This window comes from Egretta garzetta, unplaced genomic scaffold (genome assembly GCF_000687185.1).
Source record: "Egretta garzetta isolate BGI_Z169 unplaced genomic scaffold, ASM68718v1 scaffold17, whole genome shotgun sequence".
In the NCBI taxonomy this organism is placed as follows: domain Eukaryota; kingdom Metazoa; phylum Chordata; class Aves; order Pelecaniformes; family Ardeidae; genus Egretta; species Egretta garzetta.
The window spans coordinates 1,351,495-1,369,112 of record NW_009260136.1 but is presented as its reverse complement, the minus strand read 5'-3'; the positions used below and the strand labels follow the sequence as shown (position 1 = coordinate 1,369,112).

General features: G+C 39.6%; 1 protein-coding gene across 1 annotated transcript in view; it reads left to right on the top strand.

Annotated features, from left to right (window-relative positions):
• Nucleotides 1–1,229: 1,229 nt before the first annotated feature.
• Nucleotides 1,230–17,618, top strand: part of DZANK1 (double zinc ribbon and ankyrin repeat domains 1) — a 26,250-nt gene continuing 9,861 nt past the window's right edge. The window contains exons 1-12 of the mRNA XM_009641631.2: nt 1,230–1,338; nt 2,053–2,173; nt 3,779–3,896; nt 4,256–4,352; nt 5,104–5,228; nt 5,778–5,863; nt 6,810–6,927; nt 7,859–7,972; nt 10,674–10,766; nt 12,708–12,830; nt 13,878–14,030; nt 14,673–14,901. Coding sequence (XP_009639926.1) covers nt 1,230–1,338; nt 2,053–2,173; nt 3,779–3,896; nt 4,256–4,352; nt 5,104–5,228; nt 5,778–5,863; nt 6,810–6,927; nt 7,859–7,972; nt 10,674–10,766; nt 12,708–12,830; nt 13,878–14,030; nt 14,673–14,901 — 1,486 coding nt within the window. The remainder of the gene's footprint in view (nt 1,339–2,052; nt 2,174–3,778; nt 3,897–4,255; nt 4,353–5,103; nt 5,229–5,777; nt 5,864–6,809; nt 6,928–7,858; nt 7,973–10,673; nt 10,767–12,707; nt 12,831–13,877; nt 14,031–14,672; nt 14,902–17,618) is intronic.

Sequence of the window (17,618 nt, the reverse complement as noted above, 5' to 3'; positions counted from 1 at the left end):
CAGGGGCTGCACTGCAGGGGTGGAGTGGGGTGAGGTGGGGTGGGCTGTGCAGTGAGGGGACGGTAAGCGGGGCCTGGCCTGGCAGGGCACGTTTAGGTAGGGAGGGAGCCCACGCTGGGGCAGGGGCCGGGCATGCTGGGGATGTCGGCAGAACCAGTTGTGTCCCACCACTGATGGGCTCCCAGAAAGCTGCAACAGGGCACTGTGCTTTTGGTCCAGGTGTGCCAAGAGCAGGCGGGTCCTTGAGGAAAAATACTCTCTGCCCCCTCGCATCAGGTAAAGATCTGATCCACCCATCATTGCGTCTCCCGTGCTGCTGCGTGCAGCCCAAGGGAGTTTGGCTGAGAACCGCCCGCACTCCTTAACCGCTGTTTCGGGCAACCCAGCCAAGGAGATAGGCAGTGGCAAGCAGCACCGTGGCATACCTTGTCGTAGCCCCTGTGAGAGCGTGGACTAACAAATACCTCCTGTGCTGAATCATTTCTGTCTGCACTGATGAGTGGCGTAAAAGACATTTCTGGACGATTGAAGGGTTGGTTACAAAACCAAATCCTTCTAGTGTAGACATGTTTCCTGGCCCTGAGTATCGATTCCCAAGATCTGGAGTACATCTTTCTGTATTGTAAAATGTTATCGTATCCAGATGCAATTTTTCATTCTTGAATTGTGTGACATGATAATAACTATGTAAATTATGATAAATCATGTTTGGCACCTGTTTTATAGGCATATCCTTAATGCATACAGCAGCTGAGATAAGCTTTAGGAATAGCTGTCTTGCTTTAGTCCTTTTCAAAACATCTTGTATTTATTCAGATGGCCATGATGAAACAGGAGGCTGGTTCTTCCTGCAGAGAAAGTGACACCACATCTGCCATGATTAGGGTCAAGATACTTTGCTGTCACTCTTACCACGTATCACCCATCTATGATGCTAAAGCTGTTTCACTTGAATACATAGAAATCAAACTTGAACAAGGAAGGCCAAAGTGAAATGAAAGCGACAGTCCTCATCTCAAGCCTTAGATCTTGCTCCTTTTCAATGTGAAAATCATGCAAACATTAATGAGAACTAACAGTTTAAAGAATCTGGTGTTCTCTCTTTTGAGAGAAACAAATGAAGACAAGGAATCACATTAAAAGACTGTATTTCTCAATGCATTCTTCTGTTTAGAAAAATTACTGTCTGCCTTTTTGTTTTTCTTTTTTAAAGATCGCTGCTGAGGAAAATGACAGCTGGCTCTGTCTCAGTTCCTCAGGTCATACCACTTCGAATCCCTCTTCCAGGGAAGGCTAAACATGAAATAGACACAAATACTCTCATAGAAATAAAATCAGGTATGAATAAGAGCTGTGACTCCATATAAAACCTTTTCTTCTGTGTTCTTTTGAAACTTAGAGCCTCTATACTTTTGTTTGCATTTAATTACGATTTTTATGCGTGCCCACTTCCCTAAGGAACTTATAAAATTAACCAACATGTTTTGATACACCAAATATGCTTGCACTTAATTTTATGCATTCAAACAATATTATTGACATGATTTATTTCATATATGTTAGCAGTCTTAACTGCTTCCAAGATCAAGCTCTTAAGCTGTTGCATTTTGACTTCAAAACCAGTGCTTGAAAGTATCAATGTGCTGGCCTCACCCCAAAGGCTTTCCTTACAATTTTTGAAACGCTGCCTTTCACTGTGGGAGAAAATATCTTTTCTGTCATTATATCAGACAAGCTGTTGCAATGTTTTCATACAAAACCATTGCATAGCTTCTTTATGAAGAGAAATATTGCTCATAATGAAATTGCAGAGAAATATTGCTTATAATGAAATTGCATTTGTTGAGTCATTTTTCATGAGAGGAAGAGTTTGGGTCCCAAATATTCAGTCATGTATGAAACTGCTTTATTTCATTTATGTGAGAAAAATCAAGCACAGTAGCAAGTACTTTGAAGCTTAGAACTTGTTTTTCACAGGCTGAATACAGTTTGGCTGATTACTTTCTCTGTGTCTTTCAGATACACCTGAGGTCTCCATTTACTACACTTTAGATGGAAGTAAACCAGAACTCATTAGGAAACCTGGCTATGGAGAGCATAACACTCTTAAGTATAAGGGCCCGATTGTATTACCAGTTGGGAAAATAATGCTCAAGGCACTGGCAGTTACAAAGTAAGTATCCTGTTTTATTTTAGTCCTATTTTGACAAGGGATAGATATCCAAGTCATGGCTTGGAGCCATGCTGTTTAAAGCACTCCATACCTCACAAATGAGAGTCGTCCCTTTCTCCAGCCAGTTTGCAGTCTAAGTGATCTGCATGGGTTGTGCTGACTTCACTTCCTTGTAACATTTTTTATCCACTAAGTTTTTGTGCAGATGGATTATCTCTCGGATGTTTATCTCCTGGGCTGCGGGTGTAGGCCAATGATCCGTAGAGGCTGTGGGTGAGAAACTAGTAAAATCTACTATACTCAGAGCTCATCCTTCTGAGCACAATCATAAAAAATGTCAGAGGAACTAGTATGGTTTTTCTGGGGTGGGTCATCCAGTGATTCAGCAGATTCACAGAAGCTGGTCTTCCCAGGAATCTGTTTTGTTTCTCCTGAAGGAGCACAGAATGCTAAACCTCACAGCTTAAGTACCATGTTAGTACAAGCATAAAGTACAAGGGTAAAGTAAAAATACACCACATAGAAAGAAAACTGGATTTTGCTGCACAGCCACTGACTTTCTCCAAACTAACTTCATGCTTAGAGACAGAGAGAGGACACATGCATTCTCTGTCTCTACCCTGTTGTATTATCTTTTATTTGCGCCAGGGCAGGTTCAGGTTAGACATCAGGAAAAATTTCTTCATAGAAGGGGCTGTCAGGCTCTGGAACGGGCAGCCCAGGGAAGCGGTCGAGTCCCCATCCCTGAAGGTATTAAAAGATGGGCAGACGAGGTGCTTAGGGACATGGTTTGGTGGTGGGATGGCAGTGTTAGGTTAATGGTTGGATTTGATGATCTTAAAGGTCTTTTCCAACCTAAACGATTCTATGATTCTATGATTCTATTTCAAAGGGAGCAGAAACTTCCACTCCAGCTGGGGATTTGTGCTTGCTGTTCCCCACTATGAGCACCTGCAGGTAGCCTTTGCTTGTTTCTACACTGGAAAATAACAACACAAAGCTAGGCCTATGCATATCTTCCGATATCACTATCCGGATTTACTTTTGTTTCCAGTATGTTTTTATTAAGATGTTTTCAGGTGGGCTAAATAGATGCTCTAGAATGACGATAAATCCAAAATTGGTCATTTAAAGCCATTTTAACATTGCTGCTGTAATAAATGCTGGAGCGTGACAGTTGTTATATCAAATGAATAGGATGCTACCTGCTGCTTGACTGGGAAAATGAATATGGTATTCTGAATGGAAGAGAAGTCTTGCTCTCCTCTATTTTCTGCAATGCTGGCAAACAGTAGTTACCCCAGAAAGCAGACACAGGAGTATCAAGAATTTTATATGTAAAAGATGTTGGGGCATTAAAATATTCATACATTTTATTGGTAACTTCTTAGTGCGCACATTTTAAACTGAAAATAAATTTTTAAAAGGACAAAACGAGGCAGTAGTTACTAAGAGTATTGCCCAGGATTATACTTACTAACTGAAATAATGACTTGCAAGCTTGGAAGAGATGAACCAGCAAATGAGCCGTGTTCATCAGTGATGTACTTTTTGCTGCACATGGGTTTGTGGCCTGCGTATAGCTTTATGAACATTGATTTTCAGGGACTGCAGGGAGAGTACAGTTGTAACAAAGGTGTTTCTGGTAGAGTACAAGCAACGAAACATCCCCTTGTCTGTTGAAGAAAATGACAACAATTTCCTAAAAGATATCGCCTCACAGGCAAGTTTCTGCAAATTTAACTCCTTGTCTGAATATAAACTGTTGTATGTATGGTATTACCTAGAGATTCAACCTTGATTGCCTATACTTTTTATGTATTTTATTACCTCTGTTTGCCCATCTTTGCTGTCTCAGTCCTTTTTGTAATACTAAAATTTCAAGGGGACCTTTTTTTTTTTTCTTCTTCTCTTGTCTTTCATTACCAGTTCAGGTCAAATATTTTTCAAATAGATTTATCATTTAAGGTATTCAAATGCTTGCATTGAAAATACTTTTAAAACCATGACAGATAACTATAATGAGAGGATTAGAGCAAAACCAAATATTTAATTTGGAATTCAAATGGAATTACTTTTTAGGAGAGGAAAGGTGGGATGTTTACTACAAAACCAAAGAAGAATGGAGTGAACATGGAAATCAAGCCTGCCTGGAGTGAAGCATCCCAAGATTTTCAAGGTATAGTATGACTTCGTAAGAGTGAAATAGACTTCTCTCTTAGCTGAAAATAGGCAGTGTAAAGTTTTCCTCCTACATCATTAGTAAAATATGGGTAAATATGGAATTTCCAGAGGACCATCTCAAAAGACAGAACATCCTCTGGGAATTCCAATTTTGATTGCTCCACACTGCAAATAGAGAACAAAAATTAACTTCCATACATATCACATTACCTCTTAAAACATACTAAGAAGTAATTAATTTCTGAGCAACATAATAAGGCCCAGCCTTTGTGCCAGAAAATGCTGTTAAATCCTTTACAGAGCTCTTTACTGATGTTTACTTGCAGTAAGATTCCAAAATAAATGCATGAAGCAGAAATGAAAGCCTGACCCAGATTTTGTCTATACATGAAGCCTGTTATTCCATGGTAATGGCAATGGGACTGTTTAAGAGCAGGGAACTGTATTAATGTTTACTCATTAATTTACTCTTGGGAGCTGGGGTTTCTCTGAACATGCAGGAAGGAAGAAAAACATAAACAGAGAAAAATACAAAAGCGAGCTTTTTCAGAGAGGAATGAGGTTTCTTCTAGTTTAATTTCCTGTAATTCCATGCAGTTTATTTGAACCCAAAATCTGGAGGTCAAATACATTTTTAAATATTCTTAGCTATTGGAATTTAAAATGGGAGTATGTAATATTCATGTTAAGATATATGTTAACTGCATGAAGTGAATAACAGTTGAATAACAGGATTGTAATTTTAGACTTGGAAACAGAAGGGAAGACTGCTCACAGATCCCCACAAGGACCACAGCTCCTTGCCAGTCATTTGGAAACAACAGAGTGCAGAGAGGAATCAACCTCAGCACCACTAACAGAGTCGTTACAGGTAAGCAAATGGCTTTTGAGGAAAACTGTAAAAGGCTGTTATTGGAACTGAGCTCTAAAAAAATAAAGATGTGAAGATTTGTGATCATTCTCATATAAACTCTCGGAAATTAATGCCTTTGGCTGTATTATAGAGTACTAATTTAAATTTACTGGTAATGACACACTGGACTAGGAATGCCCAAAGCAGTACCCAGTTATCAGTAGGAACAAAACCAGGAAAATCAAATTATTTCCTGCTCATTCTCTTCTAATACATTACTGAATGGGCAATTAGCAAACAATTATTGCTACAGGTTGGCAAGTTGATATTTGAAACTTAATATTCAGTAATGCTGTCTTGGAAGTAAATAGCAAGACATTGATTTATTTTTATTGAAGCTGTGTGTCCTTAATGCAGCTAATGGGGGAATCAAGTGTATAGATATTCCTTAAAGCAAAGTATTTCAGTGCAGTTTGTCCCAAATAAGATCTTCAGCTGATTTCGCTACTTTTATATGCATTTTGCAAATATTCGCTTACTAAGGCTAAAGAATTACCTTTATTTCAGTTTGCTAGTTCTTCTGCAGTGACTAGCCAGAAAAGCTTAGGAAACACACAGGTGGCAAGGATCCAGAGGGAAACTGATTTCCTCAAGTAAGTGGCTTCTCCTTTCAACATATTTGTCCTTGGACAGTAACTGAGCAATTGCCTTTTGCAACCAAGTTGATAATACTGTGGGGCTTTATAAAAACGAGGAAAGCAAAGACAGACACTGGCTCATAACTGGAGAATGTGATCTAGATAGGGCTTTGAAAATTCTTTCTCTTACACATAGTTTTATTTACATCTCACCATACACAACTATCAACTATCTTAGGGCCAGCTGTGTCAGGACAAGGGGTAATGGTTTTAAACTAAAGCAGGGTAGGTTTAGACTAGATATAAGGAAGAAATTCTTTACAATGAGGGTGGTAAAACACTGGAACAGGTTGCCCAGAGAGGTAGTGGAGGCCCCATCCCTGGAAACCTTCAAGGACAGGTTGGACGGGGCTCTGAGCAACCTGATCTAGTTAGCGGTGTCCCTGCTCACTGCAGGGGGGTTGGACTAGATGACCTCTAGGGTTCCCTTCCAACCCAAAACATTCTATGATTCTATGATTATCATCCTTTACAAAAAATTCTCAATACCTGTAGGATCAGAGGAAAAACTGTCTTTTCAAATTAGAGTACAGCCCTCACTGCTGTAGGTGAAAACTGCTCACTGGAGTAGTCTCTCAGAACATTAATGCTTATCAATATTGAAAGGGTTATGCAATCTACATCAGCGATTCCCCATGTTGTAGCAGTGATACAGGTTGCATGTCAGGAGACTTGTTTACCTCACATGGTGAGGAAGAAAGTATGAAACTCCATAGCAGCCAGGGAGCTTTCTACCTTGCAAAGCTGTTTAGAGTTCAGAACCTCATCCTGGACATGATAGCTTGGAAACTACAACTGAGAAATCAGTGGCCTAAGTCCTGTCACAACAGGTTCCAGATTAATCATTATTATGCAGCAGTACATACCAAAACTAGCTCAGCCTGTTTGCTCTTATTTTCAGATGTGCACACTGTTCTGCACCTCGCCTGTCTGACCCCTTGGCTCACTTCTGTCAGGAGTGTGGATCTCCTATCCCAGCCATGCCAGTACGTCACTTCCCACACCCTGAAGGAGCACAGGTCAGCAAAACATCATAACAATCAACAAATCCTCTTTGGAGAAACCAATTTGCCCATCAAATTACACATTCAATGCAGGCAAAGTCATTATTTACACTTTCATTTGGGAAGCTCTGTTTGATTGGTTTATCTTGTTCGATATCTTTAGCAGTGGACCCTATGTAATTCTTAAATGATTGGCAAAATTAACCATAGATTGCTTCAAGTGCCATATATTTTAATAAGGGTAACAATGGAAAAGTAAATTGTGTTTTATTCACTTGTGCCAGGAAATATCATCAAATTCAGGTTCCTCCTCATCCTGTAACAACCACCACCGCATCTTCATCTGCATATGCATCTTATTCCAGTGCTAACTAGTGCAGTTAATTAGTTAATTACTAGTACCTATGTCATAGCTGTACAAAACTCATCTAATATGCCTGAAACCTTAAACGGTAGCAAGTGTGGACATATGTAAGAGCACTGAGTTTTTACAGTGGTGGCTGTAACAATCTTCTCTAAGCTCTTCCTGAGAGATAATACCCTGATCTAACAAGTCAATGGTGTATTTTTTTTTCCTGTGTCATCAGAAAGTTGTCTTGTCTGGGGCAATGCTGTAGTTTCAAGTAATGAATGAGCACCTCTTCAGATTAGGTTCATAATGAGGGAGACACATTTTATAGTAGCATTTTAAATTTACTGAAATTAACTTAGTACCTTTCTGGCATATTTTTAGTAGTAAAGCATTCTCTTTCTAGTTGTCTTCATATTTTCTCAACAGCATTTGATCTTTCAGGATCAATGTCAGCATCTGTTGCTGTCAGTTGCTATGTTTCCAGTGACTTTGCTGCTGGTGTAGTCTATAACCAGGAAAATATTGAAAATCTCATTATAACCTTAATGATCTTGTTATGGTCCTTAGCATGATGTGATGTGGATTTTTCTTCAGATGGCACCATGTCTTGAATGCAGACATCTTGTGCCAATGAATACACCCACTTGCATTGTATGTGAGTCGCCAATAGCTCCACAGCTGCAGCCCCAAACCAACAACTGCATAAAGGTACTTGAGAATAAATGTAACAAAATAGCAGTTTACCTCCTGGCATGCATTTTTCTAACAGATGACTTCATTACAAATATTTTGATCCAACTTGGGTTTGCGTAACTACATTATGACAGCTTTAAGAGTTAGTAGGATTAAAACCATCTTGAATAGAAATAGTCATTAGAGGTAAACCGTATAAGCTCAGGAAGGCATGCTGAAGAGCACATGATGTAGCAGTCTGAATGACAGGAATGCATGCACTTGTGTTCGTAGAGAGATATTCTATGATTCTATGATTTATGGCCTTAGTATTACTAAGCATTTTAAGTTTATGAAATATGTTCTCATTACTCCGCTTACCTCATTGGTTTGTAAGTGTTTAGCACAGATGGGCTGGCAGGACTGCTGCAGTAGGTATATGCCCAAAACATTCGCCCACAGTCTTGATCAGTGATCCAAAAGTGCTGGTGGTCTTAACTAGGCAAAATTTGCCCTACAAAATACTCCCTACCCAGGGGTATGGGGACCCAAGTAGGTGCCTTCCTTGATCTCCCCAGCCAGGGGAAAGGGTGTGAGGAGAGGACTGATACTGCATGACCACAATTGGTTGCAGAGCTGGTGCTGGCAACAAGGTTTTGGTTTCTGTGATAGTGGGACCCTGTTTGAGGATCAACATCTCCTTAGAAGAGATGGGATCCACCTCACAGGGCAAAGATATCTTTGCCAGCAGGAGAACTGCGCTAGCAAGAAGGGTTTTAAATGAGAAAGAACAGGGAAGGGAGGATTACCAGCAGCCCAGTCCAGTGATGGACAGGGCTGACAAGCAAAGGGAACACTAAATCAACAAAACAGGGCTTAAGTGAGGTCATCTCAAGCATTTGCATGTAAGTAAGAAGGTGCCTATAAGGCAGCATGATGAGAAACACCCCACCCCTAAGAGGCTTTCTGTGAAATCAGCGTGCTGGGGTCCCTCTCTAAAGCACCTGTACACTAACGCAGGCAGTATGGGGAGTAAACTCAAGAAATTAGAGATCTGTGTGCAGTTGCAGGGCTATGATCTTGATGGGACCACAGATACGTGAAAGGATGGCTCGCATGGCTGTATGGGTGACATCATAGCGCGTGTCTGCTGTAGACTGCCTGACCAGGAAGAACCAGCTGTCTGTACAGCTAGAAGTAGACCCACATTTTCAGGTCCTGGTCTTCAGGGGGGACTTAAAGCACCCCGGTATCTGCTCGAGGAACAACACAGCAGGGCATAAGCAATCCAGAGGTTCCAAGGAGGAAGGGTGCTCTGCTGGGTCTCATACTTACAGAGAAGGAAGGGCTTCTTGGGGATATGAAGGTCAAAGACAGCCTTGCCTGCAATGACCACAAGGTGGTGGAGTTCAGGACCCTGAGAGGAAGGAGCAGGGGCAAAAAGCAGGATCACAGCCCTGAACTTTAGGAGAGCAGACTTTGGCACCTTCAGGGACCTGCTTGAAAAAGTCTAATGATATCCCAGGCTGCATTTAGGAAGTGTGGTACCAGCAGGTAAAGGGACATGATCCTTCCCCTCCACTCAGCACTAGTGAGACTGTATCTGCAGTACAGTGTCCTGTTCTGGGCTCCCCAGTACAAGAGAGACATGGATATACTAGAGAGAGCCCAGCAAAGAGCCACTAAGATGATTAAGGAACTGGAGCATCTGGAGAAAAGACTGAGAGAGCTGGGACTGTTTAGTCTAGGGAAGAGAAGGCTTGGGGGAACCTCATCAATGGATATAAATATCTGAAGGGAGGGGGTAAAGGCAGAGCCAGGCTCTTTTCAGTGGTGCCCAGTGGCAGGACCAGAGGCAATGGGCACAAAATGAAACACAGGAGGTTCCCTCTGAACATCAGGTAACTTACTTTTTATTGTGACGGTGACTGAGCACTGGCACAGGTTGCCCAGAGAGGTTGTGGAGTCTCCATCCTTGGAGATATTCAAAAGCCATCTGGACATGGTCCTGGGCAACCTGCTCTGGATGACCTTGCTTGAGCAGGGCAAGGGTTCAGCTTCTAGAGGCCCCTTCCAACCTCAACAATTCTGTGGTTCTGTGTTAATTTCAAGGGAACACTTTTGGAAAGAGAAGGATACTGAAAGGCAACTATTGACTGAAGACTATCAGATAACAAAGGAGATTCATAATCTGAGGCAGTTATCAGCTTGATGTCAAAGTAGATTATAGACATTGGCCCAAATTTAATATCTTATGACAATCTTCATGTAGGTGCAAAGACAAACCTGAAGTAACTAGAGCCAACAATCAGTTTCTCAGACTCATTATTCTTAACCCTTGTGGAAACTCACTTGTTGATAGTGACCATGCTAAGATCTTTTAGGGCACCCTCATGGTATATTATTATTATTGTTATTATTGTTGTTGGTGGTGGTTGTTGTCATTGTTGTTAAGCAAACTGACACTAATACATAGAAAAGATCTGGAGGTATTGATGCTGGATCTCCTGAGGGAACTGTACCATAGTTTAAAAAAAATTGTCACCAAGATATGTAGATTTGTGATGTCCAGGAAATATGGCCTAACTAAAGTCTGAAGCCCACGGCACAGACTTGAAGGATCTCTTCTGTTTGCTAGGCTGAATAACCATAGCACTTTGTAAGATCAAGTTCTCTTCTTATTGTCGTTCACAGTTTTCGAATACTATGTGAAATATATTCTTTCTCTATTTAAAAGGGTAAAGTAATTTGTCAGGAGTGTGGCACAGGAAATCCTCTTCACCATAAACTCTGTGTGACTTGTGAAAGCAAACTGCCTGAAATACAGACGGTAAGGCTTCTTGCATCAATCATGCTAGGGTTAATCAAATCAAAGCATAACATTCCTTTGCTTTGGAAAACTGAAGTCATACCCCCATGTGCCTATGTTACAAAAGCAGAAAATCCCTCACCTGTGCCATATTCAAGCCCAGTATTTCCCCAGATGCTCCATCACAAATGTCCAGCTAAACAGAAATGTGTCGTATAGCTTCAAGTGTCTCCTGTGGAGATCAGGATTGCAAATGCCATTGTGAAAGCTGAGAAGGCTCTTAGAAAACAGGTAGTCTTGTCTCTGAGGGAGGATGCTTGTGTTCAAATTATTTTCAATTGTAATAGAAAACTTGAGTATAAACATCAGGAAGATCATTCTCGTTGATTTCAATTATTTTGTGAAAATAAAATATTCTTTTACATTATTTTTCTTATCTCCACCTGCTACTTCCCCTACGTGCATACAGCTACTGTGCTTGTATTTGGCCGTGACTCTGCACAGAGGTGAGAAAAGCAACAATAAATGTTGCCCCTAAAATTGCTGTCTGTTTCAACTCCCCATTTACCTTGCTCATTTGGTTTGATAGAAGAATTTGACTTTCACTTCTGAAAAGAAAAGTCTTGTAGGAAAACCTTATGGTACATTTCACTTCTACAGGTTGTGGTAAATACAGAAATGAGAGAAGAATAATGATTTGCAAGTTAAAATCTTCTGATTATACTGGCAACATCCTGAGTTGTAAAACTGTCAGTAACTAGAGGCAAAGGTCTCTTGTATAGCCATGGAGGTGTCACTTCAAAGTGAATTTCAGTAGGAATCTGTACTTATCCAAGATAAATATATGTTTAACTGCTTCACTGAATGTAGATATTAATATGGAGCTGCATATGTAGTTAGGCATATGACTTGAATGGTGAGACCTGTTATAGCTAAGATAGAAAGTTAACTGCTTACTGAATTGTTATTAATAGTAATCAGAAATTTTACTAATAATAGTGATTAATTAGTGATAACAGGAGTAATCCTGAATAATTAATAATTAGGAATAATGCTGATATTACTATTAATGATTATTAAATAAATTAGACTTAGAACATGTGCTTTAGATGTGTTTTTGTAAATTTTATCTTCTAAATGAACCCCCAAGTTACATCATTCAAACTGCAATGGAGGCCACAGATTAAAACAGGGCTATTTGGTATTTGCTTACTTGCTGTTGTGGTGTCTGTAATCAAAATAACTTTCTTCTGTTTTCGGTTCTGTTCCTTATCCATATTCCTGCCTCACAGAGAAAATAAACTGCATAAGCCCTGAGGCAAAACCTAACAAAATGTTTTAAGACCTATTTGTCCTAACTAGGATCTATAATTGACCTCTAGAAATTTCAGCTGAAAAATCTGTTTCCTTTTGCATACCTATATAAGTTAATTGTAGTAGGAAAGCTAGGTAATATATAACTTGAATGAGGTAAGAGTGCAAAAAAATATTTATCTAGCAGGTATCAAACTGAGAGAAAACTCATTGTCTGAACACATTCTCCCTGACACACTACTACAAAGAAGGGTACAAAGAAAAATAGCTGTCTCGTTCTGGATTTGAAAATATAAGCTTATCAGCAGAGAAATGTCCCTCTTAACTTTGAGTGTACTTATACATGGGGCCATATTAATAAATACTCAGTGTAAAAGGACATGATTGATAAGGTTTTTTGCACTCAGTTCTGCTAAAAATCTTTTAAAATTTATTAATGCCACATTTTACTGTGGCTTTGTAATGAAAAAAAGTTACAGGTTAGTTCCAAGTCAGCCTGTTGCTTATTCTAAGTTGAAATAATTCTTTTAGGCTGAATATTGCTTTATGTTATCAAAGTAGCTTGCTTTCCTCTTTCAGCTTATTTAGCTTGTGAACTTTTCTTCATGAAATTATTTTCTCCCTAATGCTTTTTTTTTGTTTTATTAGCCCGTGTTTGGAGGAGACACCCTCTCACCTTATTCCAGCCAGCAAAGGAAGACAGTCTTGTGCTCAAAATGCAATCGTGTTAACCAAAGTGATGCCCATTTCTGTGACTGGTGTGGAGCTAAGGCACGTGCTCTCGGTGTTTGTGTTGACAAATGAGTTTTTACTCATCAGTGGCCTGCAGCAATTTCAAACTTATCTTTGAAAAACTCTAGTCAGTTAGTACATAGCTTATTATTATCAAAATACTTGCTTAGAGTGCATAGGATTATATAAAGAAAAATTAAAGGCTTAGATGACATCCTGACCCCATGTCAGTCAGTGACTTAAGGGTTTAGAGATGTAAACAAATTACCATGGGTCAATGAGCATCAGCTCATTGTATCAGTTGAGATGCAATAGCTGTGTACTCTGCCAGAGTAACTTAACCATCAAAGGTTAAAGTATAGGCTAACCTAATACAAGTTTTCCCATATCTACTCTGGGCTGTGATCACCTACACAGGTAATCGCCAGAGATGAGATGATGCATGCAATTTTTTGGGGCTGAAGGCCTCATTAACTTCACTGAACACAAGTACTTTCTCTTAACTGCTGCTCAGTAGAGCTTTTGCATGGTACAATCAATGTAACCAATTTGCTCTGGCATGTATTTTTATAAGTACAGTGTTTTAAGCTAAGATCACACTTGGGAAGAATTTTTTTTTCTTCTGTGAGCGGAGCCTACATAAAATGTTAAACACTCCCCTATATATGCATACATAACCATTGGTCCTGTACCGTACCAGGGGACTCAGGGTGGTGGGGGTAGTCTTAGCATTGAACAGGAAAGAATTGCAGTCAATATTCAATGTCAGAGCACACACTAGTAATGGCAAGGTTTTGGCAAAGAAAATAAATATTTTTGAAAATGTATGTTAAAAAATAGCATACCAAAATGCTAGATCTGTCTCAAGAAATGTTTGCCTCCATAGCAGAGTGCTGAGATAGCTGAAGATTTACTGTCTTGCATCTGCCAGTGTGTTAGCAGCCTGGTATCCTGGTTAATACTTCTAATCTAATAGCTTTAGGTAGTACTGATTTACTTCCTTTTAATTCATGTCACTGCTTTTATCTTTCCTGAACCATCCCTCATATGTTTGTGTTGTGACAAGTGTTTTGTTCAACTTTCCAGCCAGGACCTCCTCCATCCTACTTTACTTGTTTCAAGTGTGGTACAAGCAACCGCCCATACGCTCGCTTCTGTGGGTCCTGTGGTGTTTACATAGAGCCCCCATCAAGGGTGGGTTCTCAGAACGGCAGTCTCGTGGATGCTGGGCCGTCTGAGGTAAGACACACAGTATCACAAAGCTGGTCTTGAACACAGCTACAAGGCTAGTCCGCTGCGGGTGTAGATTGGCATAACTTCATTGATTTCCTCTTAGAGACAACGTTGTGGTCTGTGAGCACGCTCAGGGCAAAACCAAGGATATATTTATTCTGAGAACTGCTTTCTGCTGGAAAGCAGCCTTAGCCAAAGGCCTTAATCCAGCCTTATTCTAAATAGGAAAGTGAGAAACAATCAGCTTTTCAAAAGTCTTAGCTCTTTAACTACTTTTATCTTATTACTTGTGAATTATTTGTGTCCTATTGATACAAAGTATTCTTTCACGCATGTGTAACAGTGCTTTGAAAACTCTGTTTTAAGAAAGACCTTAGTACTTAGCAAGGCCAGCTTTTGTTCTCCAATAGTATACACGTCATTCTGCTGGCAATCATGAAGACCTTTGCTTTTGCTTGAATATTTGTGATAAGATACTTCATTGTTACAGACTGGTAATTAAAATCAAGAATTGTTACTGATTCTTCCCACTAGCTTTTTCATTCCTTTACAATCTTGTATACTGTTCTAGTTACTTCCTGCTGGTAAGCCATTTAATTATATCTAATTGTATTACTTACATTTTTCCTTCCCCTCCACTCCCCACAGGCTAAACGATTTCAAGCTGAAGTTGCCTGGCAGCCTCTTCCTATTTCCTTGCCCGAATCAAGGGCAGAACTAAGAGAAAGAGAAGAAAAAGGAACCCAAACCATTGGACTTTTTTACCCATCTAGCAAACTGTTGGAAAAGAAGGAGCTTGAGCTGATTTCACAGAAACAAAAGCTGGAAAAGATGAGTGATCATAAGCCTCTCCTGACAGCCATTAGTCCTGGAAAAGGTTAGGAGTTTTGATTTTACGTTTTCTAAACAAACCTGCAATGTATGACCTTGCTTTTTCTTGGGAAGATTATAGTCTATGGAATGTGGCGTCAGTAGGACACTGATTTGTATGTGTCTGTCTTCCCTCCGGTCACTTGAAAATTCAGTGCCTTAGAATTCAGATCACTGATCTCCATCGATAGCTAAAAGAAAGCCTATCAGCAATAGGTAAAATTATGATTAATGACCCCAGTGCAGCCTTACTAATTTGCTAGTAGTTTGATTTCCTCAGATCCTACAAGATCAGGGGCAGGTATCCTATATTTGAATTGGAAAACACTGACAACCACTCCATCTCTCCACCCCCTGGAATGTGAAGCTCAGTTAGTATCACGATGGCGCCTGCTGGGAGTTTTGTTAAACAAAAGACACAAAGGATCGAAGCTCTTGAAAAATACGATGAAGCTTGTCTACGTGAGGAACTTGTCTGGGGTGCTGTTGTGGAATAAATTATAGAAGTTTCAGAAGCAAAGAGAAAGGGATTCTTAAGAGGATTACAAAAAATAGGGTTGGTAGAAACCTTGAAAACCTTGTAGACCCCATCTTCCAGCCTCGCAAAGGTATCCGTGCATCTACATCGCTCGTTGCAGAGACCGTCCATGCACAGATTTCTGTGTCAGTACTGCAGACAATTTTGTTTCACAGTCCCTGGTTTGGTCAGTTAGTTCTTTGTGGGATCACTTGACTCTTTGCTGTCATTAAAGAGTTTGCAATTTTTACAGATTTTACAGATTTTAATTTTACTATCCTGAGAAAATGCCAACTTTAGCTTTCCAGATACATAATCCTTGAAGATAGTCCATCAGTATTAATTAGGGACCTAATAAATGGCCCAATTTGCAAATTTGTCTTTAATCTCACAGGGAAGTTCAGCTGTGCAGTCTAGGGAACAAGTAAATTTTAAATCACTACAGCATCAAACTATGGTTACTGGTTTTGATCCACTTTCTATCTCTAGCTCTTTTCTACAATCAGGGGTCAATCTCTCAGGTCTTTATGAGTTATTTATCTATTAGGTAGAAAAAGTCACTAATGAATGTTAGAATTTCCAGGTTTGACTCCATGTATAAATATCCAGATGATGCACTTTTATTTTTAAAATTGTCACTAGGGAAATCCGTTTTCCTACTCCTTTGCTCTGAAATGTGGTGTGTTGTCTTAGACATCGCTGTAGGAAATACAACACTTGACTCAACATGTCAGGGAGCTTAATTTAGTCAGAGATAATAAAGGACTGGCCTGGAATAGTGCTGATTGAAAAAAAAAAAAAGTAACACTGAACATTCATATATCTCTATCAGAAGTACAGCTCTTAAGTTGTGAGTGAGAAATCCTTTCACTGGGAAAGGTTGGGCTGAAATTCTGAATTGTTTTTGAACTATTTTAACTTTTATCCATCAGAGGTAACTTTGCTGAAGATGCACTGTGTGATCTATTCTCCTTTAGACCCTGCCAAGGACTGAGGAACATGTTTCATTCTATAAATCAATAAATGTCTGTTCAAGCCTTCCATGCTGTTCCCTCTCTTTGATGTTGAGCTGTATGTCTGTCTTGAAACTACGTGTAGCAACAAGACCATATGCTACCACCCAGGAAAATCTTGTTTATACATATCAAACATGTCCATTATTAAAAAAAAAGACGTTAGGACAGAGGGAAATAACAGCAGTACCAAAACTCATCCTTTGATGTATGCTGTATTTCTTTTTTCGCTGTACTTTCAGTCTGTTTTGAACAGGAGCCAATTCATTTACCAGGTAAACTTTACAAAGAAGCCTCCCCTTTTCTACTGTAACAAACACTAAATCAGTGTGATATAGGTGTAATGAACTATTGACAGCATGAATTCAAGTATTCTGTCAGTGCTGCCAAAAATCCTTTTAGGTGTAATAAAATGTCAAACATGCAAGAATATGTTCCCAGCCATCTGGATTTTTTGAAATAAAACCTGGGGATCTAAGCTAGTTATGAACCAGTTTTTTGCAAATCATATCGACTTCTCTGGTGGGATCACTCAACAAGTAGTAGGCTACCTTAGCTTTTTTAATTACTATCTTCAACTTGTATTAGTTTTTGCATGTGAGACCATGTCAGGGAACAATTTACCTTGCTCTGTGGACCCTTCTTTTTATATTACTTTAAAGCTGCCTAACAAATAAGACTTGCTCTTTTAGTTTGTCACAGTTCCTACCCATCTGATCTTGGAAGAGTCCTCCAAGCACAAAAATCTGTGTGCACTTGCCTTTTCTTGTAAAAGTCAGAGCAGCACTTTTCTTCTGACTTGGCTTCTTTGCATTGTTTTGAGCTTCACTTAACATGAAGGGAAGGATAAAGTCAGAGCAATTTCATTGTGTAAGTTAAACAAGGTTACCAAGCCTACACAATTTATTTACAATAAAATAAATCCTACTCTGAACTTTCCGTAATTATGCTCAAAAATAAAATTAGCCAGATCCTGATAACAATTGCTTAACAATGAGAACAAGTCCTTTTGTTTTGTTTCTTTTGCTGATGAAAATAGAACATTGCTTGGGAAATACTTGGAAATACTGCAAAAACTCTAAATGGCTTAAGACAAGTTTTGAATCCAAGTGCATTCAGCCCCTCATGTTTCATGCCCTCTACCAGCATAAAGGAATTCTGACTCCCAGAGATCCTGACAGGCAACAGAGCAGT